Source organism: Callorhinus ursinus, unplaced genomic scaffold (assembly GCF_003265705.2).
Source record: "Callorhinus ursinus isolate GAN/ISIS: 27379988/994484 unplaced genomic scaffold, GSC_fseal_2.0 scaffold52, whole genome shotgun sequence".
NCBI classification, from domain to species: domain Eukaryota; kingdom Metazoa; phylum Chordata; class Mammalia; order Carnivora; family Otariidae; genus Callorhinus; species Callorhinus ursinus.
In genome coordinates this window covers 8,608,461-8,634,883 of record NW_027397114.1, presented here as the reverse complement: position 1 = coordinate 8,634,883, position 26,423 = coordinate 8,608,461, and the positions used below count along the sequence as shown (strand labels likewise).

Sequence of the window (26,423 nt, the reverse complement as noted above, 5' to 3'; positions counted from 1 at the left end):
TTTATTTTAGTTCATAAATCATTTACAAGGATCCTTTAGACCCTTGCTAATTTAAATATAGTCTGTGGACCAGCAGCATCAGCAACATTTGGCAGTTGTTACAAATGCAGAATTTTAGGCCAGACGTGTTGAATTAGAATCTGCATTTTAACAAGGTTCCTAGGGAATTCTTGTGCACATTAAAGTCTTATAAGCATTGCCCACAGTTTGAAAAGTATCAGTGCAGCTTATCATCGGTCTCATAGCACATGTTGGATTAGTAGTGGTGGATCATCTTTATATATGTGTTTAGAATATAATTTTTATTTAAATGCTGATTTTAAAAGATAGTTGAATAACAAAAAGTTTTATAACATTAATTTTTGACTTGTTTTTAATACATTTATAACACAACCTAATCAAAAAATCAGAAATCTTCATTCATTATTCATTTAAAAAATATTTATTGAATGCCTATTATGTGCCATGTATGCAAAATATTGGCAATACAGTGGCAGACAAGATAGGCAATGCTTTTGCTGCCATCGAATTTGTAGTTGGATAAGAAAGAATAAATAAGAAACAAATGAAATAATTAAAATTATATAAGTGTTATGAAGGAAATAAAAAGAGTGCTAATATGGAGATTGATGGTCAGGGACATGGTTGATGAACCTCCCCTCTTAAATATGAGGTTTTGTTGGAGATAGAAATTTGGTCATCGGGGCGCCTGGGTGGCTCACTCGGTTAAGCAGCTGCCTTCGGCTCAGGTCATGGTCCCAACGTCCTGGGATCGAGCCCCGCATTGGGCTCCCTGCTCTGCAGGAAGCCTGTGTCTCCCTCTCCCACTCCCCCTGCTTGTGTTCCCTCTCTTGCTGTGTCTCTCTCTGTCAAATAAATAAATAAAATCTTAAAAAAAAAGAAATTTGGTCATTTTCAGCACATAGATGATATTTAATGCCATGAGAATGGATGGGATCACCTAAAGAGAGAATGTATCATAAGAAGGAGCCTCAGGATTGAGTCCTGAGAAACATCTAATTTATGTGGGGTCAGGTAGAGAAGGAAGAGCCAGCAAAAGAGAAAGAGCAGCCAGCAAGGTAGGAGGAAAACCAGCGGAGTGTGGTATAATGGAATTCAAGAGAAGGGAGTGTTTCATGAAGGAGTAGGTGGTCAGCTATGTTGAATGTTGCTGAAAAATCAAGTAAAGTGAGGGAAAAAATTGCAAGTTGGTTTTAGCAACATAAAAGTGGTTTCTGTGGAGTGGTGGGGATGGATACCAAATTAAAATGGTTAAAGGAGGGATGGGAATAGAGGAGGTAAAAATGTGGATACAGACCCTTTTCCCCAAAAGTTTAGCTAGGAAAGAAGCAGAGAAATAAGTGGGGCTGTTGCTGGAGAGAAATGTGGATCAAGAGATTTCATTTGTTTTTGTTTTCCAAAGACAAATGACACTTAAACTATCTATAGTCTAAGTTTATTAAAAAAAAAAAAAGTGTGCCTGGGTGGCTCAATCGTTAAGCGTCTGCCTTTGGCTCAGGTCATGATCTAGGGATCCTGGGATGGAGTCCTACATCGGCCTTCCTGCTCAGCGGGAAGCCTGCTTCTCCCTCTCCCACTGCTTGTGTTCCTGCTCTCGCTATCTCTCTCTCTATGTCAAAAAAATAAATAAAATCTTTAAAAAAAAAAAAGGCTCAGAAGAAAAGCCAAAGTTCTTAAAAACAAACAAACGAAAAACAAAAAATACTCCAGGAGCAAAATTGAAACAGATCTTTTTTCTTTTTTAAAAAAATTTTATTTATTTATTTGACAGAGAGATACACATCGAGAGAGGGAACAGAAGCAGGGGGAGTGGGAGAGGGAGAAGCAGGCTTCCCGCTGAGCAGGGAGCCTGATGTGGGGCTCAATCCCAGGACCCTGGGATCATGACCTGACCCAAAGGCCGTCAATTAATGACTGAGCCACCCAGGTGCCCTGAAACAGATCTTGAAATCTCAATTCTCAGGGAAGTTTGATTGGAGTATTGGCTATCACTGAAAATATCTTCATATCTACTTGACATATGCCATGTAAATACATTTCCTCACTGTGAGAATTTTTAAGATATATGCTGCCCATTTAGTAGATGGTTGATGTAGTCTGTACTCTTCTACAAAGAATCATGAGAAAACCTTAAATTCACTTTTTTCAAAAATGGGAAGATAATGCTATAATGGCAATTCTAAGGTTTGCAGTTTTAGATATTTGAATATGTTTGAGTGTTCAACAGATTTTTTTTTTAAATTAGGGAATAACTTATGCAGTGAAGTGCACATGTCTTATGTTATATAGCTTGATTAATTTTTACCTATATACACACCTTCCTGATCAAGTTATGGAACATTTGCATTACCCCAGAAAGTTCCCTTGTGCTCATTTATAATTGGTATAACCCCCTTTGCCCTAAGTTAAACGTTATTCAGATTTCTATCATCGTAGATCAGTTTTCCTGTTCTTGAGTTCCATATAAATAGAACCATACAGTATGTGCTTTTTGTTTTTTAGTGTCTGGCTTCTTTTGCTCAACATACTTTTGAGGTCTACCCACATTGTTACATTTGTTGGTAGTTTATTTTCTTTTATTATTAAAAGGTATGAGTATACCACAATCTGTGTATTTATTCTACTGTTGATGGACATTTGATTTTTTACAGTGTTTGTATTATGGACATTCATATGCATGTCTTTTTTTTTTTAAGATTTTATTTATTTATTTGACAGAGAGAGACACAGCGAGAGAGGGAACACAAGCAGGGGGAGCAGGAGAGGGAGAAGCAGGCTTCCCGCCGAGCAGGGAACCCCATGTGGGGCTCGATCCCAGGACCCTGGGATCATGACCTGAGCTGAAGGCAGATGCTTAATGACTGAGCACACCATATATGCATGTCTTTTGATGGATATATGCATTCATTTCTCTTGGTTATAGATCTAGAGCTAGCATTTCTGGGCCATAGGTTAGGTGTATATTTAGCTTTGATACATACTGCCAGATAGTTTCCAAAGTGGTTGGACCAGTTTACCATCCCGCTAGCAATATTGGAGAGTTCCAGTTGTTCCACACCTTGTCAACACTTGTTACTGTCAGTCAGTCTTTTTAATTTTAGCCATTCTGGTGGGTGTGTAGTGGTATTTCATTGTGGTTTGAATTTGCATTTTCCTCATGAATAATGATTTTGAACACCTTTTCATATGTTTATTGGCCATTTGGATTTATCCTCTTTCCTGAAGTTCTGTGAGTCTTATGTACATTTTTTTAAGTTGGGTTGTTTGTAGTTTTTCTTACTGATTTTGCAGACATTTAAAAAATATTTTAAAAACATGTACTTTGTCAGATGTGTATTGCAAATTTTTTCTCCCAGTCTGTAACTTGCTTGTTTTCTTAATCTATTTAAGAAGTAGAATTCTTAACTGTAATTAAGACAAATATATCAAATTTTTTTTCTTTTGAAATTGAGTGCCTCTTACGTCCTGTTTAAGAAATCTTTGCCTACTTGAAGACCATAAAAATATTCTCCTCTAGAAATTTGATTTTTTTTTAAAGATTTTATTTATTTTACAGAGAGAGACACAGCGAGAGAGGGAACATAAGCAGGGGGAGTGGGAGAGGGAGAAGCAGGCTTCCCGCGGAGCAGGGAGCCCGATGCGGGGCTCTATCCCAGGACCCTGGGATCATGACCTGAGCCGAAGGCAGACGCTTAATGACTGAGCCACCCAGGCGCCCCAGAAATTTGATTGTTTTAACTTTCACATTTAGGTTTATTACCCACTTCAAAATAATGATTATTTTTGACCCCAGTTATTTTATAACAGAAACTAGATATTTTGCAGTTATAAAATGAAAATCTTACTTGGAATATGTTGGATTCAATCATTTTAGCACATTTTTTTAAAGTAGCAATGACATGAAATGCCCATTCTTCCTTTTCTCTCTACATGCTTGTTTGGTGGCATGTGATATCCATAGTAAAATAAAAATGTATTTATTTTTCTACAATTGTAGAGTAATTGACCTTTCAAAGAAAATAACACTAGATGTTGCATTTGTTATTTTAGACCTGTGCCCAACAATCTATAATTTCCTCATTAGACATTTAATCTAGGGGAAAATAGGATATTTTATTTAAAAAGAATAAGGTAGGAAAGACTGGAATGGTGATGTGCGCTGTATTTGATCTGGTGTCCCTAAAGAAGTAATCTTGTTATTTCTTGACTTTTACTTTAGCCCAAGGTAGAAAGGAAGGAAGTATTTCATGGTTAGAGGAATTACTCTCATTTTATATCTTCCTTTCTCCTCAGTCATAGTCAACTGAAGGGTTTGAAATAACTGACCTACTTCTAAAATATATAATCTATATAGGAGAACAACTTTAAAACATTGTTTAAATTCTTTGAAACAAAGATGCAATTCAAGACATGAATCCTGCTTCTCTTCTTTTTTTTAAATTTTTATTGTTATGTTAATCACCATACATTACATCATTAGTTTTTTAAAATAATTTCTATTGTTATGTTAATCACCATACATTACATCATTAGTTTTTGATGTAGTGTTCCATGATTCATTGTTTGTGCATAACATCCAGTGCTCCACGCAGAACGTGCCCTCTTTAATACCCATCACCAGGCTAACCCATCCCCCCACTCCCCTCCCCTCTAGAACCCTCAGTTTGCTTTTCAGAGTCCATCGTCTCTAATGGTTCATCTCCGCCTCTGACTTACTCCCCTTCATTCTTCCCCTCCTGCTATCTTCTTCTTTTTTTTTCTTAACATATATTGCATTATTTATTTCAGAAGTACAGATCTGTGATTCAACAGTCTTGTACAATTCACAGTGCTCACCATAGCACATACCCTCCCCAATGTCTATCACCCAGCCACCCCATCCCTCCCACCCCCCACCACTCCAGCAACCCTCACTTTGTTTCCTGAGATTAAGAATGCCTCATATCAGTGAGGTCATATGATACATGTCTTTCTCTGATTGACTTATTTCACTCAGCATAACACCCTCCAGTTCCATCCACGTCATTGCAAATGGCAAGATCTCATTCCTTTTGATGGCTGCATAATATTCCATTGTGTATATATACCACTTCTTCTTTATCCATTCATCTGTCGATGGACATCTTGGCTCTTTCCACAGTTTGGCTATTGTGGACATTGCTGCTATAGACATTGGGGTGCACGTACCCCTTCAGATCCCTACATTTGTATCTTTGTGGTAAATACCCAATAGTACAATTGCTGGATTGTATGGTTCCTGCTTCTCTTCTTAATGTGACTCTGACATTGTACCTTTAGACAATTATGTGACTTTGTATTTTTTGTCTTTCTTTGTGTCTTGAATTTTGTGTGTATAATCGGGAGAATAATAAATGCCCCTGCACCTGTTTATCTTTCAGAAATACTATGAGATAATATGAAATCTCATTTGCAGTACTGGACTAAGTGCTTGATGTCACATTTTTGGAGAGCCACAAGCAAACAAAACCAAGTTCATAAGAAAGCTCTCACACCATTGTTATGAACTGAGTGGTAGCATCTGAATGATAACTTATCCTGTATGTTTCCAGAAAGCTGAACTAGGACCTGAAATGGACATTTCAGGAAATTTGAGTTCAGCTGTATTTAAGGAGGAACTTTTTTAACCATTAGAGTTTTTCTGAAATGGAAAGGAATGACATTCTGTATTACTGGAAGTATCTAAGCAGAGGCTGTGCAACCCAAATAGGGGGATATTGGAGGAAATTCAGGGTAAGGAGAGGTAAAATAACTAAGATAGCCACTCCAATTCTGATATTCTAATTTCATTGGTTATAGAGGTCAGTTTTCATGATACGTTTTACGTTATATTATTCTTGTGGTGGTAAGATTCCAGGAATGATTTTAAGTGGTACTATTAAGAGAACTGGTGGAAGACCTTTCAGAAATAGTATCTCGTACTCCTGTTGCATTGCCACATTTACAGTATTGACTGTTATTGTTGCAAATGAACACATTTTTGTAGTCAGTGACTCAATTTCCAGAGGTTTTAGTAAGAAAGTAAAAGTGAACATTTTGTATAAGAGAAAATGTTTTTTAAAAAGGAGGCATGGGGATAGGGGTGTCAATTTACCGTTAGGAAGATAAAAAGGAGTGTCAACACTGAGAGACAGCTTTCTGGCAGCCGTCAGGCACCAGTGTTGCTGGCAGCTAGCAAACTCAGTACAGGATTTTTTCGAAGATTTAACATTTGGCTCTTCTTTAGCACCTACACTTTCTACTGGGAAAACAGACCAGTGACTAGAAACCTGATTTCTGAAACTAAGAACAGAATTTTATTAGCTGGTATTCTTAATTGAATGATAATGATACTATAAAATAAAAGCAAGTTTACAACCATTTGAGTTAAAAATATGATTATAAATTTTGTTGCTAATGTAAATGTTTGGTTTTGTTCATAGATAATTCATATTAGAGCTAAGAGGTAGAAACCTTCACCCGTGAACTTTGATGAATTCTCAATTAACCAGACTGCTGCCATTTTCAAGTTTAAATTTTATTTGTAATCTACCCCCTTTCATTTAGCAGTGCATAAAATGCTAGAATCTCTGAGAAAAATCTCAGTATCTTAACAAAAAATTCTAATGAGTGAAATTGTCTTAAAAGGCATCTTTGTCAATGAAAAGAGAATCTGAAGGAATAAAAACAAATTTGAAATTGTCATCTTTCAGTAAACCTCCGATGGAGGCTGGTTTTCAATACTGGTAAAAACAATTTGGAATTGCTAATAAAGCTTTGAAATTCTAGAGTCCTTGAAAAGCTACAGAAGAAATAACCTTTAATTTTTCCAGTCCAGTACATTTGTCAGCTATCTCAGTAATAGAATAATTATACCTTTTTTAGGATTTGTTATTTAAGACATAAGGTGTCAGTAGAAAACACATAATTTAATTAAAACATATCAGGAGATTAGTTATTTAGTTGTGGGAAAAGCAAGAGGGCAAATGATAGGAAAAGAGTGTTTGCTAGGGTTTTCTGCTAGCTTATAATTTTGGCTTTTAAATGAGATAAGAAAAATAGTTTTATTTAATGATAGCAAAAAATCCCAATGGTAATATGATGCTAAGTATATATTTGTACACATACATATATAAGTATATTTTTTAAAATACCGTATCTGGGAGTTTGGCATCAGGTGGTGTTTTGTTTTTGTTTTGTTTTTTTACCCTCCAAAAAGTCACATTAATGTTTCAAACAATATGAAAGGTGCTGTCTCAGTGCTTTATATCTTTGATTACTGCATTACTGGAAACCACAACTTTTTCCTGAAATTCCAATTACAGGAATTTTGGAAATACTGGTAGAAGATGGTCATAGTTTTTTCCTGGTATAGTATCTTTAAATTTTGCTTGATATTTAATTTTTATATGTGGTTTGATTTACTTTTTTCCTGATCCAGAGTTTTAATGTTTGTTTTAAAGAAATAGCTTTGCAGTGGTATCCCAAGCAGTAGCAGGATATTCTAAAATCTAGAGCAGTGCCATTCAGTAGAACTTTCTGTGATGATCAAAATGTTCTTATCTGTGCTGTCCAATATAGTAACCAGTAGCCACATGTTCTGTTAAGTACTTGAAATGTGGCAGGTGTGACTGAGAAACTAAATTTTTTATTTTAATTAATTTACATTTAAAGTTAAATCACCTCACGTGGCTGGTGGCTACTGTATTGGACAATATACTGTTAGTATTAATAACAGATCTAGAGCAGGGCTTCTGTAAAGGACCAGATAGTGACTGTTTTAGGCTTTTTGAGTCATATAGTCTCTGACACAACTGTTTGACTCTGCCACTGGGGTACAGAAGCAGCTATAGACAGCACATAAATGAAGGAGTTTGGCTCCGTCCTAACAAAACTTTATTTTTGTACACTGAAATTTGAATTTCATAATTTTCAAGTGGCACGAAACAGTATTCTAATTTTTTTTATCCATTTAAAAATGTAAAAACCAGCAGAGGGAGAGGAGGAAAAAAACATAAAAATCCATTCTTATTTCACATGCCATACAGAAACAGGTGGTAAGTTGTAGTTTGCAGAACCTTAATCTAGAGTGTCCATAAGGATCGATGATAGAGATGTAAAAATTCATGTGATCATTCAATAAATATTTATTGAGTGTCCATCATGAGTAAGCATTATTTTGGGACCTGAAGATACAGCAAAATAGCAATAAAAAATACAGCCCAAGGGGTGCCTGGGTGGCTCAGTCAGTTAAGTGTCCGACTCCTGGTTTCAGCTCAGGTAATTTTCTCAGGGTTGTGAGATCGAGCCCCACCTTGGGCTCTGTGCTGGGCATGGACCCTGCTTCGGATTCTCTCTCTCCCTCTCCCTCTGTCCTTCCCCTCCCAAATATATGTGTATATATGCCAGGTGGTGACAATGAAGAGATTTTATGAAGAGAAATACAGGAGGGTAAGAGAAAAGAACATGACAATGGAGGATAACATTTAATTTTTTAAATTTTTTGTTAAGTTTTTAATTTTAATTCCCCTAGAGTTAACATACAGTGTTATATTAGTTTCAGGTGTACAATATAGTGATTCAATAATTCTATACATTACTCATTGCTCATCATGATAAGAGTACTCTAATCCCCACCCCCACCCCCCAATAGAGGATGATGTTTTATATAGAGTAGTTAGGTAAAGCTTGTCTGATAAGGTGACTTTTGAGCACACACCTGAATGAAGAGGAGAAGTGGGGCCCCATGGTGATCTGAGGAAAGCATTCTGGTCAGAAGGAAAGGTAAATGCAAAGATCTTGAGGCAAGAGTATGATTTACCTATTCAAGTAACAGAAGAGATGTAGAAAATAGAGGAGATTTATACTTAAACAAAATTAATCCACTTTGGAATTCTTCCATCATTAGCACCAGTTATGTGTAAACATCAGTACAGGAAACTATATTTATTCCAAAAGCAATATAGGGACGCTTCATTCTTAACTTTCTAGAACATTCTTTTGGAAAATATTTTAAAGCTATGTTGATGGCCAACATATTAAAAAGACCCCAGTAGAAATGGAACATTTCTGAGGGGTTTTTTTTTTGACAAGTTAAAGAAATTACAAAATGATCCATTAAAAACTGAAAAGTTTTTGCTGTACTTAGAAATATTTAACAGGTTTCTCATCTTCAGTTGGAGATTCCTTCACTATCCACTACTGAGCCTCATGTTTTTATGAGGACCTTTAAGTTTAGGTGGAAAAAATGTGCTTCAATCTCTTTTGCCCTTGTGTTTTATTAAATATTTTTTTAGTACCTAAGGAGAACATCCATGTAGCCTGATTATAGATGATTTTAATGTCTCCTGTAAGTTCTGAATACTAAGGTAGTCAGAATCTCCTTTTTCTCTTAGAAACTGTACTAAGTTGTTTCTGGTGTTATTTACAGCACACAAAGGCTGCTTGAAAAAATATTGAGAGCTATTTAAATGTCATTGTCAGAGAATTTAAAAGGTTCAAGGGGGCTGGGACCTTTTTTCCTTTAGGTCACCAAATCAAAAGCCATCTTGCTCTGTAGTAACTAAAAGATATTTTCACATGAAGGTTGTTTATGTGAAACCTCTGAGCTAGTTTTCTTTCTTTTTTTTCCTGTTAAGAATCCCTTTAGTGTGCAGTTAAAAGTTTCACATTTAGTTTTTTTTAACTTTTTTTAAACACTATCAAACTTACAGAAAATTTGTAATACAGTACAAAAACTATTTTTTCAGAAATTTGAGACTAAGTTGCTGACATGATGCCCTATCATCCTTGAAAACTTTAATGTACTAAAGTGTACTTCTCCTACATAATGTAAAACAATATCCAAATCAGCAAATAAACACTGATACATTACTACCATTTAATCCGCAGACCCCATTCAGATTTCTCCAGTTGTTTCTACGGTGTTATTTACTGCAGGAAGAGTCAGCTTAGAATCACACATTGTATTTAGTTGTCAAGTCTCTTCACTCTTCTTCAGTCTGGAACAATTTCTTAGTTCCTCAGTCTTTCATGACCTTGACAGTTTGGGAGATTACAAAGCCAGTTATTGTGTCAAGTATCCCTCAATTAGAGTTCATTTTCTCATGGTTAGATGCATGTCATGTGTATTTGGCGGCAATATCACAGAAGTGATGCTGTATTCTTTTTATTATCAGATGGTACATAATTTTCATTTGTCCCATTACTGATGATGATCCCTATGTTTAGTTACAGTGGTGTCTACCAAGTTCTTCACTATGTAGTTGCTCTTTTCATCTTTGTAATGATAAATAATTTGGGAGAAGCACTTTGAAACTATGTAACTATTCCATTCATCATCTGACTTTCAGTTTACTTACTTATTAATGTCAATATGGACTCATGAATTTATTTTTTTCAATAGTTTATAATTCAATACTATCATTATTATTTTGACACTTCCCTGTCTCAGATTTGGCCAGTGGAAACCCCTTCAAGATGATTTCTATATCCTTTAACATATCCTCCTCATTTTGTTAGCACCTCCTTGCTTTGTGACGCAACAAAATGTTCCAGACCCATCTTATACTTTTCCCTGCCCCAACCCTGGAATCAGCCATTTCTCCAAGGAGCCTGGTTCCTTAAGTGGAGAATGATATTTAGAAGTTATTATCTGGATGTCAGAAGTTGTTGTAGTGTCACTGCTGCCAGGTGCTATTAGTGGACAGGGCTAGGGACTATATGTATGTATATCCATACATACACATATACACACATTTACATCTCTATTTTATATATGTTATATAGAGTAGAAGTCACGGGTTCATGCCAGTACCTTCATTTCCAATATAGTACCCCAGGGTTTTTGTTTTTTTGTTTTGTTTTGTTTTGTTTTTGTATTTGTAACTCCCTTCTCTGACAGAGAAAAATCTGGCTCTTATCCTTGTTATGTTTACTTATTTGATCAAGCCTCTTTATATAGTCAATCATCCGTTGCCACTATCATCCCTTCCTCAGCACAGATACTTTTCTTGCCTCATTTGGGTTCTGACATCCTGTACAATAGCGATTGTGCTATGTGGACAGTCTTTTCAACTGCTCAGGCTCTGACACCTCCATGCAAGGCTGTCCCTAATATGTAGATGCCCTCTCCACTCCACTCAAGTTCTGATACTTTACACTGGAGCACCCCTGTGTATGGAAGCTCTCCCCACTGTCCCCATGTGGGTGCCTTGCTTACCCCACTTAGACTCTGAAAACCCACACCAGACCACCTCTATGCATAGATGTCCTCTTCACCATGCTGAGGCTCTGTCTCATGCTAAGCTGTCCCTTATCTTGGATACCCTCTTTATTTCTCTTGGACTCCAGCCTTCCAAGTCAGGCAATTCTCCTGCCTGAATGCTCTCTAGCCTGCTCAGGTTCTGATTTCCCATTTGTCTGCCTTCCATATAGAATCCCTACTTACCTCATTCAGACTGCCCACCCCATATGTCATACTCTTCAGGCTAGTTGGTCTCCAGCAGCCTTCCTTGGGCTCCCTCCCTTCCTTGCATAGATATTGCTCTCCCCCATCTTAGGTTTTGACAACCCATACCAGGCTGCTCCTTTGCTTATTTTAAAAATATGTGTATTTTCCCTGCCTCTATGCTTTGCTGCTATCATCTAATGGATCATATGTTAAAATTTTAAAATTAAAATAGAATATAGTAGAGTGGCTGTATTTTTCAAAATGAAAATTAAAATATGACCAGATGGGGTACCTGGGTGGCTTAGTCATTGGGCGTCTGCCTTCAGCTCAGGTCATGGCCCTGGGGTCCTGGGATCAGGCCCCGCATCGGGCTCCCTGCTCGGCGGAGGGCCTATTTCTCCCTCTCCCACTCCCCCTGCTTGTGTTCCCTCTCTTGCTGTGTCTCTCTCTGTAAAATAAATAAACAAAATCTTAAAAAAATATATATGACCAGATAATAGTATTGAATATTTGAAATCAGTACTGTCCTGAACAGCTTTGGGTATATGATCATCATTAAAAGAAAGAACAAAGAAGGTTTTCTAGCAATGGAGGAGTACCTCCTATTGAACCAGCCTTCCAATAGATAACAATGATAGATTCTGGATAAAATATGAAAAAATCTATTACCTGAAGGCATTGGAAAATGTCAGAACCAACCTGTTTTTATGTTTGTTTTGACCCAAGGGTAGGCACCAGTTTTAGCCTCAGGGTGACCAAAACTTGGATAGATAATTCACAGTTACACTAGCTTAAAAAGCCAGGGCGCCTGGGTGGCTCAGTTGGTTAAGCGACTGCCTTCAGCTCGGGTCATGATCCTGGAGTCCCGGGATCGAGTCCCACATCGGGATCCCTGCTCAGCAGGGAGTCTGCTTCTCCCTGTGACCCTCTTCCCTCTCATGCTCTCTATCTCTCATTCTCTCTCTCAAATAAATAAATAAAATCTTTAAAAAAAAAAAGCCATAGCAACCACAGCAGGCTGGGAAGTAAGGAGGGAAATCTTGGTATGAAAAAGGCAGAGAGGGCTTTTTTATCTATAAATTCTCTGGCTGCTCCAGATCTCTAGCTGATCCTTGAAACACACATATATGGGATTACACTCTGAGCAGCCCATCTGAGGCTAAATATTGAACAGAGATTTATGCCTCTGCAAGAGATCATTTTGTCCCAGTTTCCCGGGGACTATGAAAGTTCTCTGATCTGGAAAAATCCTCAATCCCAGGCATGCTGGGACATTTGGTTACTCTAGTTGCTGCTCACTACAGTGAGACAGAATTCGTGTTTGAGTCTAGGCAAATTAATTGCATGCTTTGAAATGTAAAATAAAGAAAAACTCCTATGCTCTTCAGAGGAACATAACAAAATCCAGAAATTCTGTAACATATCATTTATAATGTCCAGGGTACAATCCAAAATCATTAAGTCATATGAAGAAGCAGGAAAATGTGCTTATGCTCAAGATAAAAGGAAATCAATGGTAACTGACCCCAAGATGACATAGATATTGGAACTGGAAGAAAGGATCTTAAACAGTTATGTTAATCATACTCAAAGATGTAAAGGAAAGTATGCTTGTAATGAATTAACAAATAGGAAATCTTGGCAAGGAAACTATGACAGAAACAAAATGGAAATTCTAGAACTAAAACTTGTAATATCTGAAATAGAAAACTCACTAGACAAACTTAACAACAAATTAAGATGACAGAAGAAAGAGTAAGTGCACTTGAAGGTATATCAATGAAAGTATTCAATCTGAACAACACAGAGGAAAAAAAAACCATTGGGGTGGGGGGAGAACAGAGCTTTAGGGAGTTGTGGGAAAATATTAAAATGTCTAACAACATGCAGTTGAAGTCTTAGAAGGGAAGGAGCAAGAGGATGGAGGAGAAAAAGTATTTGAAGAAATAATGGCTGAAAATTTCTCAAGTTTAGTGAAAAACATAATTTTACAAAAGTTCAGTGATCACAAGTGAGATAAATTCAAATAAAATCACACCTAGGTGTATCATAATCAAACTGCTGAAAACCAAAGGTAGGGAGAAAATCTTGAAAGCTTTCAGAGAAAAAGAATATATATAGGAAAACAATAATACAAATACCACTGACTTCTCATCAGAAACAGTAGAGCCTAGGAGGTAGTAGAATACCATCTTTAAAGTGCTGGAAGAAAACTGTCAACCCAGAATTCTGTATCAAGTAAAAATATCCTTTAAAATTGAAGGCAAAATTAAATAAAAATCTTAAAAAAAAAAAAAAAAAGCAGGGGGGATGCCTGGGTGGCTCAGTCAGTTGAGCATCCAACTCTTCATATTGGCTCAGGTTATGATCTCATGGGCCTGAGATCAAGACCTACATTGGGCTCCACACTCAGTGTGGAGTCTGCTTGTCCCTCTCCCTCCCCCTTTGTCCCTCCCCCCACTTGCTCACTTGCTGTCTTTCTCTTTGTCTGAAATAAATAAATATCTTTAAAATTGAAGGCAACAAAAAAAATTTACAAATAAATGAAAACTAAGAAAAATTGTCACTCACATAATTCCACTACTAGAAATGCTAATAGGAGCTCTTTTGACAAGAAACATGATACCAGATGGGAACTCAAGTCGTCAGGAAAACATGAAAAGTACTAGAAATGTTAAGTACAAAGTACTAATTTTTTCCTCTTCATCTCTTTAAAATACAATTACTGTGTAGATAATTCCTTTTATTCCCCTTGAGGTACTTTTTAGGGAGGATAGAGGGAGGAAAGAACAGTCCTTCTCTGAAGAGGAAATCTGCTAAAGCTTCCAAAATGGTATCCTTATTAAATTTAGAATGCTCCAAATCTGAAAAAAATTTAGTCTAAGTAGCTAATATTTATAATCCTTTTCTTTTCAGATATAAAACCAAATGTGGAACTGAAAAGCACTCAGGAACAGTCTGTGCCCACAGGTAACAGGTCTTTCTAGAAGTATACCTTTACTGAAATTACCAAAGGAAGAATATTCTGATCACAGTAAAAATGCTATAGAAATGTATTGGAAAAAATGTGGTTGTCTCTTTCTGATACAAAAATAACTCATCCATTTAGATTACATAAATTCTTTGGCATCATCAGGCCAAATCACACCCCACCTAGTGTTGATCGCTGTTTTTTTCCTTAAATTTTTTTTTAACTGACTGTTTTAAATAAAGACAGTTTTGTTGAACAGTATAGTAGCTTATGTTTTATCAGCTTGTGCTTTTCACTATAGATAGTGGTCAGCAAACTTTTTTGTGTAAAGGGCAAGGTAGTAAATTTTTAGACTTTGTGGGCCATATATGGTCTCTGTTGCTATTCCTTTTTAAACAACTTTTTTAAAAATGTAAAAACCATTCCTACTTCCCAGGCCCATACAAAAATAAGCCATGGCTAGATTTGGCTCTCAGGCCATTGTATGCTGACTCCTGCTCTATAGTACACTATAAACATTTAAAATCTATTTCTTAAAAATAACTTCTATGTTTTCTGGATTGATTAACTCACTTTGGATCAAAATTTATGCTATATTACAAAATTTATCACTTAAGTACCTTTTTGTTATTGTCAGTTATAACCTAATATTTTAATTGAACCTGTACCTCATGTTAGTTGTTCAGGTGTGCACTTTATCTTAGTCATTTTGAGCTTGAGAAAAGTGAGCTACTATTTAGAACAGTGTCTAGTTCATAGAGTATATGTTACAATATGCAGAAACGAGAAACTTAACGTGTTTATAAATCAAAACATGAGTCCATGATAACCATATTTTTAGCACCTATTCATCATGGATTTTATGAAATATGTTTCCATTTTACTACTGCATTCCAGCAAAAGTCCTGCTCCATGTGTTCAGTCATGGGTGCAGCTGAAAGGAATGTCACTGCAGAGTTTCTAGTCACTTCTCCTACGTCACCTAGCTTAAACGCCACAAGATTCAGTATCTTTCACTATTTGTTGTATGTAGTAGCTACTCAGTAAATATTTTATTGAATATTAGGGAGGACATTAGGAGTTTGATAGAAAGTGAATATGTTTTTAGTTTATTTCTTTTGTTAACATCTTTTTAAGCTACCATGCTTGAACATGAAATAATGCCAGCTACATTATTTCTTTTCTTCTAATGTCTAATATTATCAGTATTTATATAATACACAAAAGTATATTTCTGTTAAACTTGATTTTTAACAACTTTGCTGTTTGTTTAAGCATGCTTTTATTATGTCTGCTCCCTTTCACTTATGAACTCCTGTAATACTTTGTATTTCCCTTCCTCTCTTGTCTGAGTCTACATTATAGTTATGATCTTGTCTTATCTACATCTACAAATTATAAGCTCCGTAAAGACAGGAATTATGACTTACTCATATCTGTAGCCTTGTCAGCATTTAGTTATTCAAAGAAATAAAGGAACTTGAGGGCCAATATGTCTTCCACAGAATCACATTTCTAATGTGAACAGAAAAGGAAAATAGGATTTGATATATAGTTGCTTATGGGTTTTCTCTCAGGAAAACATGTTTCTCAAATTGGGCTATGCCAGTGTTGTTGAGCTCAGTATTTCTCATCACTACATTATGCTTCTTGTTCATAAATAGCAGTAGCATCCTACTGAATATTGTGAGACATACCAAAGGAGAGAGAATTTCTGTCAGGAAAGAATGTGAATGCATTTTAACTCAGGTGCACCCTGGGCATATTTCTGAACCTCAAGAGTCTTCACATATATTCCACTTAAGGTATATATGAAAGGGATACTGTCTGTCATTAAGAGATTATGCTGAAATGGGAGTCTACTTAATAAAAATATTATATTTTTATATATAAAAAGTTTTATATTATAAAAATCCTTTAAAGTTGGCCTGCATAGTTAAAATTCTTTTTATCTCCTAGAAGGTCCAGTGATTTTGAATGACTACAATTTAACCAAACCACATGAAACAGAAAATGTGGACAGTGCAGAAGGCCCAACCAATGAAGATGAAGATCTAGGAGGTGGGTCATTGTGTATAGACTAAAAATGGTTATAGATATGGTTGAAGCTTAATATGTAGAAGAAATCAGGATCTCTCCAAGGAAAACTTGGATTTGTAGGTTGAGTTGGGAGTAATTAAGTTTTCTTCATTTTACCAACATTAATACTTAGGGGCTCCTGGGTGGCTCAGTCAGTTAAGCATCTGCCTTCAGCTCAGGTCATGATTGCAGAGTCCTGGGATGGAGCCCCGCATCGGGCTCCCTACTCAGCAGGGAGTCTGCTTCTCCATCTCCCGTTCCCCCTGCTTGTGCTCTCTCACCCACTCTCTCCCAAATAAATAAAATCTTTTAAAAAAACATTAATATTTAATAATTTGCTGAAGGATATCTGCAAACTGAGAATTTAAGGCGCTTATTCAGTGTTCAAGTTATACCAACTTCATTTTTAAAATGTTTATTTGACTCTTTTCCATTATAAAAATAATAACTGTTCATTATGGAAAGTTTGGGGTATTTCCCAACACCAATAACCGATTCTCTAGTTCTTCAGACAGTAACTAGGCATCCAACAATTCAATTCAATTCTCATACTAACTCCTGGAGTTAGCACAGAACCCACAGGTTGAGGACTCAGTCCCATGAGACTGCCCTCACTTTAGACACCAGTTGAAACTTCCAGGTCTCCGTATTACCTGCACTTCTGTCCAGCTTGGCTACAGTGCAGGGTTTTTCACAACCACTCCCCTCAGTTTTAATAAGGTGCTAGAATGACTCACAAAATCTAGGAAAGAACTTCACTTACTATTACTAGTTTATTATAAAGGATACAACTCAAGAACAGTCAAATGGAAGAGATGCATAGGGCAAGGTATGGAGTGGGAGGGGCTGGAGCTTCCATGCGCTCTCGGGCATACCATCCTCCCATCATCTTGATGTGTTCACCAACCCAGAAACTCTCTGAAACTCATTGTTCAAGAATTTTTATAGAGCTCAGTCTTAAGTTGCACACCGCCCCCCATCACTTTGTCTTTCTGGTGACCGTCCCATCCTGAGGTTATCTAGGGGTCTTACCCTAAGTCACCTCATTAGCATAAACTCAGGTGTGATTGAAAGGAGATTGTTATAAGTAACAAAAGATACTTCTATCACTCAGGAAATCCCAGGGGCTTTGGGAACTCTTGTGCCAGGAACCTGGGACAAAGACCAAATATATTTTTGTATTTTACCATAAGCTACCCACTGCTCTTTGACCACGAATCTCTTATAGCAAAAGGATCATAAAAGTCAAAATACTGATAGAGTGCCTGGGTGGCTCAGTCGGTTAAGTATCTGACTCTCGATTTCTGCTCAGGTCATTATATCAGGGTCATGATCTCAAGGTTATGAGATTGAGCCCCTGTAGAGCTCTGTGTCTGGCTCCGTGCTCAGTACAGAGTCTGCTTGAGATTCTCTCTCTCCCTCTTCCTCGGCCCCTCCCCCTGCTCGTGGGCTTTAGATAGATAGATAGATAGATAGATAGATAGATAGATAGATAGATAGATAGATAGATAGATAAAATCTTTAAAAAACAAAGTCAAGATACTGGCATATTACTACAGTCACATTCAGTCATTAATAATTATTCCAGTCCATCATAATATCATATGAAAATGTCTTCCAGGGTGAGGCCACTCAGATTTGCAGACTTCCATTTGATTCTGTCAGGTTCCAAAAACAGGAGTGGTCTCAGCAATATATGGCTTGACCTTTTCAGCATCTGGTATAATTGAGCTGAGAGACAATATTTATTATTCTCTTGCTCTGAGCCTCTCTTCAGATTTTAATATAATACTGGATTTCTTTCATTATATAACCCATTGATTCGTTTCTTTACCCTCAGCTACTATTCCTTCTTCTCTTCATTTCTACCTGAACCTTTCCACTTTTGGAAGGAACATTAGGTTTAACAGCCATGCTGGTCTAGATTGCAGGCAGCAGTACTAGTCTAGCAAGTCCCTCCCCCTCAATCCACTCCTATCCCTATAGGGTGGAGTTACTTAGGTACAGAACCAGCAGGCTCTTTTTGCCACTAGCAGTAGAGCGGCATTCACTGTTAATCTCAGTTTGGGCAAATGGAGTGAAGGCACAACCTGCCCTATCAGGCCTTTAGGAATCCTGACATAAAGGTTTAAAACTATAGTTATGGTTTCTTGCCTAGGAGTCATTCTGTTTCTGGCACTTGCTGCAGCCCTAGTCCCATGACTACTGCATCAAGTAGGAAAGAGAAAGTTGAGGTGATAAAGGAAAAAAAAGTCCAATGAAAGAAAAAAAAAGTACGGACATCAAACCAGTGTCCTCTCCCCTTGGGAAGAATTATAGTCATACCAATATTTTCCCCCCATGGAAAAAATTGCATAGTCACACTAGTGTCCTCCCCAAACCCTCTTCCCCAGATCCACCAGAAAAACAGGAATCCTATCAATGGGGACACTACCTTAGCCCTGCTCATGTTGAGTGTGAGCATACATTCTTAAAGGCATGTACACCAGCCCTTCATGCCTACAAGGTCCCCTGTTTTAAGCAACCAATGTTTCAGTTACCTATTCCAATTCTCTATGAAACTATTCTGAGGACAATTCTCTCTGTTCATCATTTGACAGTATAGGCCGTAAAGTGTATTTCTTGTCCGGAAGAAATATGATTTGGTGATCCAAATTGGTGCAATATCTTCCGATCCATTTTTTTTTTTTTTTTTTTTTTAGTACTCCGACATTTGCATCTACCACCAGGTAAGCAATGCATAGTCCAGAGTCAATGTCTATTCTGTCAAAACCCATTTGAAGCCCTCCCACCCCAGCTACTGGCATTGGTTAAGTATAATTTACTTGCCAGCTATGTGGGGGGGCCTTTCCTCTGAGGAATCTTCCCCATAGCCATAGGCAACTTCTGTCTCTCTTGTTGGCAGATAGAACAGTTCTTGCTGGCCTCAGAGAGTGCAAAAAGAATTTTGAGCCCCAGAGAGTGCAAAAGGAATATGTCCAGTTTCAGCCCTCTGTATTGCTGTGGTCCCCAAATGTCTATTTCTTTCATGGACCCAGGTAGCCACTTCAAATAAGTACACTGTGATATCAGCTTGGTTCCAATGACCTTCCAAGCCTGGAAGGGGATTCTTCTGATGGGCATTGACATGTCCTACTTTAATATACCCCTCAAATTTCTATAGTGATTTCTGTATGGTCATGCTTTCAATGGGCATCCCTTTAAAAGACCACTTTTCCTTCTGCCTATCCATATGGCCAGGCCACTGGCCCATCACACACAACTCAGGTAAAACCCAAAATGTAGATAGAGGCTTTTGTCATTGTTCCATTCTTCCATCATTGCTAGGAAAACAGCACGGAATTCATCCACCGAGTTGATTTGTTTTTACATCTTCAATCGGAGTAGTGGTCTTCCAAACAGAATATTGTTCATTTACCTTGGAACTGTCACCCATAAACCAAGCAGCTCTTTGTTGTTCAGTCAAGAGCTGTTTATCATGCACCATCCAAGTAATGATTTAGCCTCATATAGTCCCAAAGTCAGTCCTAAGGGAAAAGAGGCTCACTGCTTGTGAGTACCTCCTGTTTGCATTCCTCAGGCAGCATAATCCTGTATAAATCATTTCTGTCTTATTATGGAACTCTCCTGGGCATTGCCCTCTCAAAAGCCTTAGAGCATTTCTGTGACATCACCTAAGACATTATGTGTATTTCAGATGTTAAGATTGTTTTTGTACTGCAGTGATAGGGGGAGTTTCAATTAATGTCCAATAGCTGGCTACTAATTGCCTCTCAAATGGAATTCTCCATTTCATAGTCCCAACAGTTGCTGGGAAACAGTCGCAGACTTTTGCCATAAATCCCACTCTATGCTTCACATACAGCTACCACACAGAATCTGTTCCCACCGGCACTGCCGTTTCTCATCTACACTGTGGACTTGGGCAATCTCATCCACCCCCATTTAACATGTCCAATTAATAGGACAGATTTACATGCCTTCTGTTTTGTAGAAACAGTTAATTCCCCAGTCACACACAGTGTCCATGCCCATAAGACATTCAGGTAAAGGAGATGCAGCCACTTCAAACATACCAGCTCTCCCCCAGACTTTTACCTTAATCCTTCAACCCTTCCACTCCTAACTGGGACCTATCAACAGGTTTTGGTTTTATAAAATGAGGTAAGGGAGTTGTTCCCCAGTAAGACATAATATCCATTCTCATAACACTTTCAGTTAAAGGAGACACAATTTCTTCACATAGAGCCTATTTAAACATTTCGATTTCCATCTAAACCTCCACTTTAATCCCATCAACACTTAAACACTTCTATCTTCTTTTAGTCAAATTGAAGACCCCCTATAGGGCTTCACTAACAAGTTTTGGTACCACAGTGAATGAGGCTCCCAGGTCAAGGAGTCCCAGAAACTTTTTTCCCTATCCCCTGACCATTTTACCCTTTCATGTGCAGAAGGCTTTGGGTCCCTAGTGAGAGGTTGAGCCCTGTTCCTTTTGTCATGACAAAGGTGAATCTGCCTGACTATTGCCCTAGTTGATTTCAGATCAGATTTCTGTTTGTAATCTTTGTCTTTTGGCTTTGTAAGTTCTCTACACTGGAGTAAATAGAGTGGACTTGTTTGGGGCCCTTTAACGGAGGAAGTCCCTTTGGTCCACCCAATTTTGCATAGTTCTGTCTTAAGACCTTTGTTTCAAACCCATCAATGTCTGTTTCCTTTATCCCATTTCTTAATAAAAATCCAAAGATTTTCACACTGCTGAGATGAGTCCTTTGACTTTCTTTTTTCTTCTCTGTTTTGGCCTTACCAAAGTTTCCTTTATTCTTCTTATTTCTTAGTAACCATTTACAAGTTTCCACCTTGCTGGAACAAGTCCCTTGATTCTCCCTTCTGCCTCTCCTCATTTTCTCATTAATTAACCTAATGTTTTTATTAGCATCTGTAAAACCCAAGAGGGGGAGCTAAGACAGCAGATTCACTCTGGTTTCTTCTACTGTTGCTTGATTTTGGAGCAGGAAGGTTACATGGGATGCCCATGCAAAAGGGGCCCCCTGTTCTAACTCTTTTCTTAGATTCTGTATTTGTCTCTTTGGCATTCATTCATCACAGGACCAATTTTATTAACTGTATTGTCTTATTTTCTGTATTTTGGACGCTTTGATATTTGGGGCCCTTACAGACCTGGGAAAAGACTGCTTTTCCCTGGGAAAGCCAATTCCTATAGATAACAGAGGGGTTAGCCAGGATCATGCTTTTTGTATACAAACCAACCAGTCCAGAGCATGTACCTCCCAACTATCTCCTTACCTAATTCTTATATACCAAGCTAATATTTCCCCTGCCCAAAATCATCCCACAGCCAAGTATATCAGATAACTAGAGACCATTCTGTGTCCCAAAGTCTGCCAGGATTATTCAAAGCAGTCAGTCCTAAACTGTTTACTCTGACTGCTTTGCCTTTTCTCAGAAACTCCAGTAAAAACTCTGGCCAAGGATTTCCTTCACTGCTCTTTTCTGCCTCCTGACCTACACTGGTGCTTTCCCCTGTGGCCCTCTGTGGCATATGGCAGTACCCCTCTATGGGTCCTGTGAATATAAAATAAACTTATTCCTTCCAGTCTTTGTTCTCATCTCCTCCTGTGGCTTTAATAACTTCACCATACCATATCCAATATGCATATTCTTAAACCACAGCATTTATCATGACCTGGGTAACAGGCATATTTAATGAATATTTAATGAATGACTATCTCTGTTATCATAAAGCCAGTCCCATGTGGCTTACATACAAAGTATATCAGGTGTTTCATCTGGATGTTCCACTGGCGTTTATAGAGGGAGTTGGGTAGTCCTCTTCTCAGAGTAAACAGATTCTAACAGTGGCTTTTATCTAGTCCACGAGGCTGCTGTGTGTCTGGATCTGATTATTCCATAGCATGCTGTGGGTTGGGTATCAACCCAAACATGCTCTTCTTCTCTATAGAATTCAAAACCAAATACATTTCCCCTAAATTAGTCACTCTTACTGTCCATTTTAGTAATGGTTCTTCAGGAAGCTGGCGATTCTGATTCGCAAAATGAGACAGCCCCTTCACACTATATCCCCTGGTTTCAGTAGTTTCTTGGTTTTGCCCTTCAACCATGTGAACTATCTTTTTGGTGACCAGAGCTCTTAGAGGTACTCTCTATCATTCCCTCAAAATGTTACCTTTTGGGGCAGCTTTGAGCTTAGTATCTGAGGCTTAAAGTGACCGAAGTCAGAGCTTGGTCCAACATCAAAGTTTGAGCTAACACTCTCTTTTCATTTCATGTTAGTTAATTCAGATAACAGTAACCAATTTCACTTTTTTCCTGTTAGTTTGCATTTCCTTATGCATCCAGCTCCGTAAGAGGTGGATCCATTTCTGAAAACCCTTGGTAATTTTACCTCTAGTCACTGATCACAACACAGCTGCTTTTCCATAACATGGGTGACCATGTGGCCAGGAATCGGAGCAATCAATTCCTTGCTCTTTCTTCTTTTCTCTTCCCAAACCACATGTTTCCATGAACCCAGATTGTTCGAGCAAATCCCACTCCTGACACCAATTCTCGATTTATTTTCTAACACCAACAACAATTTCTCCAGACACCAACAGGGCAACCAAAAATTCAATTCAATTCTCATACTAACTCCTGGAGTTAGCACAAAACCCACAGGTTAAGGGCTCAGTCCCACAAGACTGCCCTCACTTTATTTTATTTTTTTAATTTTATTTATTAGAGAGAAAAAGCACAAGTGGGCAGAGAGGGGAGGGCAGAGGGAGAGGGTCAAGCAGTCTCCCCACTGAGCAGGGAGCCCGACGCAGGCTCGATCCCCGGACCCCGGGACCATGACCTGAGCCAAAGGCAGATACTCAACCGACTGAGCCACCCAGGCACCCCAGACTGCCCTCATTTTAGACACCAGTTGAAGCTACCAGGTCTCCACATTACCAGCACTTCGGTCCTGCTTGGCTACATATGCAGGGTTTTCCACGACCACCCCCCTCAGGTTTGATAAGTTGCTAGAATGACTCACAGAATCTAGGAAAGCATTTTACTTACTATTACTAGTTTAATATAAAGGATATGACTCCATGGAAGCTCCATGCCCTCTCTGAGCACACCACCCTCCCATAATCTTGATGTGTTCACCAGTTCAGAAACTCTCTGAATCTCATTGTTCAAGAGTTTTCATAGAGCTCAATCTCCAGTCCCCATTCCCCTTACCAGAGGTTGGTGGTTGGGGCTGAAACCCTTAACCCTTAATCACTTGGTCTTCCTGGTGACCATCCCATCTTGAGGTTATCTAGGGCCCCCACGCTAAGTTCATTAGCATAAACTCAGGTGCGATTGAATAGAGCTAGTTATGAATAACAAAAGACACTCCCTATCCCTCTGGAAATTCCAAGGGTTTTAGGAACTGTCAGTAACAGGGGACAAAGACTAAATATGTTTTTATATTTTACCATCTTTTGGAAAGTTCATAGAAAGAAAAAACAGACTCACCTCTCTCCCTACCACCCAAAGATAGTCTTTGTCAGCACTATGGAATACTTTTAGGCTTTTTTGTGAATTATGAGCACTATATTTATATTAAATTGCACGCATTTTATTCTAATATTTATGTTGATAAATCTGATCACTATTACTTTATGAATGTCATGCAGATCTCATCTTAGATGTCATTTCTTCAGAGAGATTTTCCCTGACAACCCAGTCACTATTTTAATGCATTCCCTATTTTAATTCTCTGCATGGCGTACCATGGATAATTTTGGAGTTTTATTTATTTCTTTATTGTCTTTCTCTCTCTACCTGTTATGAGCCAGGATCTTGAGCTGTCTTTTTTACTGCTAGGTATTTGCAGCACCTAGAACAGTACTTAGCCCATAGTAGGGTATACAATAAAGATTTGTTAAATAAGGGACTAAATGAATGCATTAGGCTAATTATATGGGGGCATCTATGTGTTTCTAAAAGGAAGGAAAAAAAAAAGAAAATCACTTCTCAAGATCTTTTTCTTTTGTCTTAGATTCTTAAGGGACCAAGAAATAGAGTTCTATGTCTAAACCTTCTGAGATTCAAATCACAGCTTCAACTAACATTCCAGCTCTGCCTAGCTATACATTCATTTGTACCAGTTCTTAACCACAGAGACAAAAAATGTTGCCTGGCACAGGATGTGGTCATTTGTGCTGAGGAAAGGCATACAGTGTTCTACCAGCTTCATGCAACCTCTTGAAGATGCTATCCATGGAGTCACACTCAGAATGAGGCAAATGATAACTGTGCCTTTGGCTTGCATTCTTCTGAGTTAGGGTTTCTGAGTTTTGGTAGGCAATGTGATTAAGTTTATGTTTGGACCTTTGGTCTAGAAATTTATAATTACGTTAGAATTCACTCTGGATTCAGAAGTAGCCTATGAGTTTTATGTTTTCAGGTGGTCAGAAAAAAACACAACAGATTAAATACTCAATCATTCCAATGTTAGTATACCTGCTGCTGAAGTGAGCACCAGATTAAATACTTGAATATATTGGGACGCCTGAGTGGCTTAGTCGGTTGAGCATCTGCCTTTGGCTCAGGTCATGATCCCAGGGTGCTGGGATCAAGTCCTGCATTGGGTTCCCTGCTCAGTGGGGAATCTGCTTCACCCTCTCCTTCTGCCTCTGCCCCGCAACCCCCACAGCTTGTGCACTCTCTCTTTCTCAAATCAATAAATAAATACTTGAATATAAACAAAACAAAACAAAAAAACCCCAAACAATTCCATTCAACAACAGTAATTTAAAACAAATATTATAAAAACCCATATGGTACAGCACTTCCTTAGGAATCCATACAGTAGATTCCAGGCCTCTACATTTTGATCCTGTTCCAGGAGTGCATCCAGGAAGAAAAAAGAGAGAGATTCAGTCTCTGTGGTCCACTCACTTTGGATCATCTTTGACTGTTACAGCTTCCAGTGTCATTTCTATCTCCTTACCTCCAATTCCATGTCAGTGGATGAATGGGGTATCATTGTGTTTTTCTCAGTTGTTAGGATCTAGGAGTGTCATAACATTTCTTGGTAGAGGCTAGAGGATATAATCAGTCATTCTAAATAATTTGGGAAAGATAGAAGAAATGGCTCTTTCCTCTAAGCTGATTTAAAAAGAAATGAGGGACACCTGTGTGGCTCAGTTGGTTAAGCATCTGACTCTTGATTTCCACTCAGGTCATGATCTCAGGGTTGTGAGATCAGGCCCCGAGTCCGGCTCCAAAGCCGTGCACAGTGGGGAGTCTGCTTGAGATTCTTTCCCTCTCCCTCTTCCCCTCCCCCCACTTACACTCTCTCTCTCTCAAGTAAATAAATCTTTACAAAAAATAAAAAGAAATGAACAGGCTAACTTTAGCGTTAAAAGATTAACCCTTTATTTCATGATTAAGCTCCAAACTGATTACTGTTAACCTTGACACTTAATCGGGGTCATTTACCTTTGGAAAAGGTTGTTAACAGGCCTCTACTTTTTAAAAATATAAAATATGATCAATAGATACAAATTATACATGCTGAATTGTAAAATAATAGAATTGAAAAGTAGCATTGCCTGAAAGAAGATATGTCTGTTGCATAATAAGGTACTTCTGTCATATTCAGCATAGGGAAACATTAAGACTAATTAGGATTATACTTTTAAAGATAATTAGAGGGCGCCTGGGTGGCTCAGATGGTTAAGCGTCTGCCTTCGGCTCAGGTCATGATCCCAGGGTCCTGGGATCGAGTCCCGCATCAGGCTCCCTGCTCCTTGGGAGCCTGCTTCTCCCTCTGCTTCTCTCTCTCTCTCTCTCCTCTGTCTCTCATGAATAAATAAATAAAATCTTTAAAAATAAATAAAT

General features: G+C 38.1%; 1 protein-coding gene across 2 annotated transcripts in view; it reads left to right on the top strand.

Annotated features, from left to right (window-relative positions):
- IKZF3 (IKAROS family zinc finger 3) overlaps positions 1-26,423 on the top strand; it is an 88,201-nt gene that overhangs the window by 10,573 nt on the left and 51,205 nt on the right. Inside the window, exons 2-3 of one of the 2 annotated variants that reach the window (XM_073883873.1) lie at positions 14,387-14,440; positions 16,404-16,502. In XM_073883873.1, coding sequence (XP_073739974.1) covers positions 14,387-14,440; positions 16,404-16,502 — 153 coding nt within the window. Of the gene's footprint in view, positions 1-14,386; positions 14,441-16,400; positions 16,503-26,423 lie in introns of both variants that reach the window. The other variant, XM_025859142.2, reaches the window with a different exon arrangement.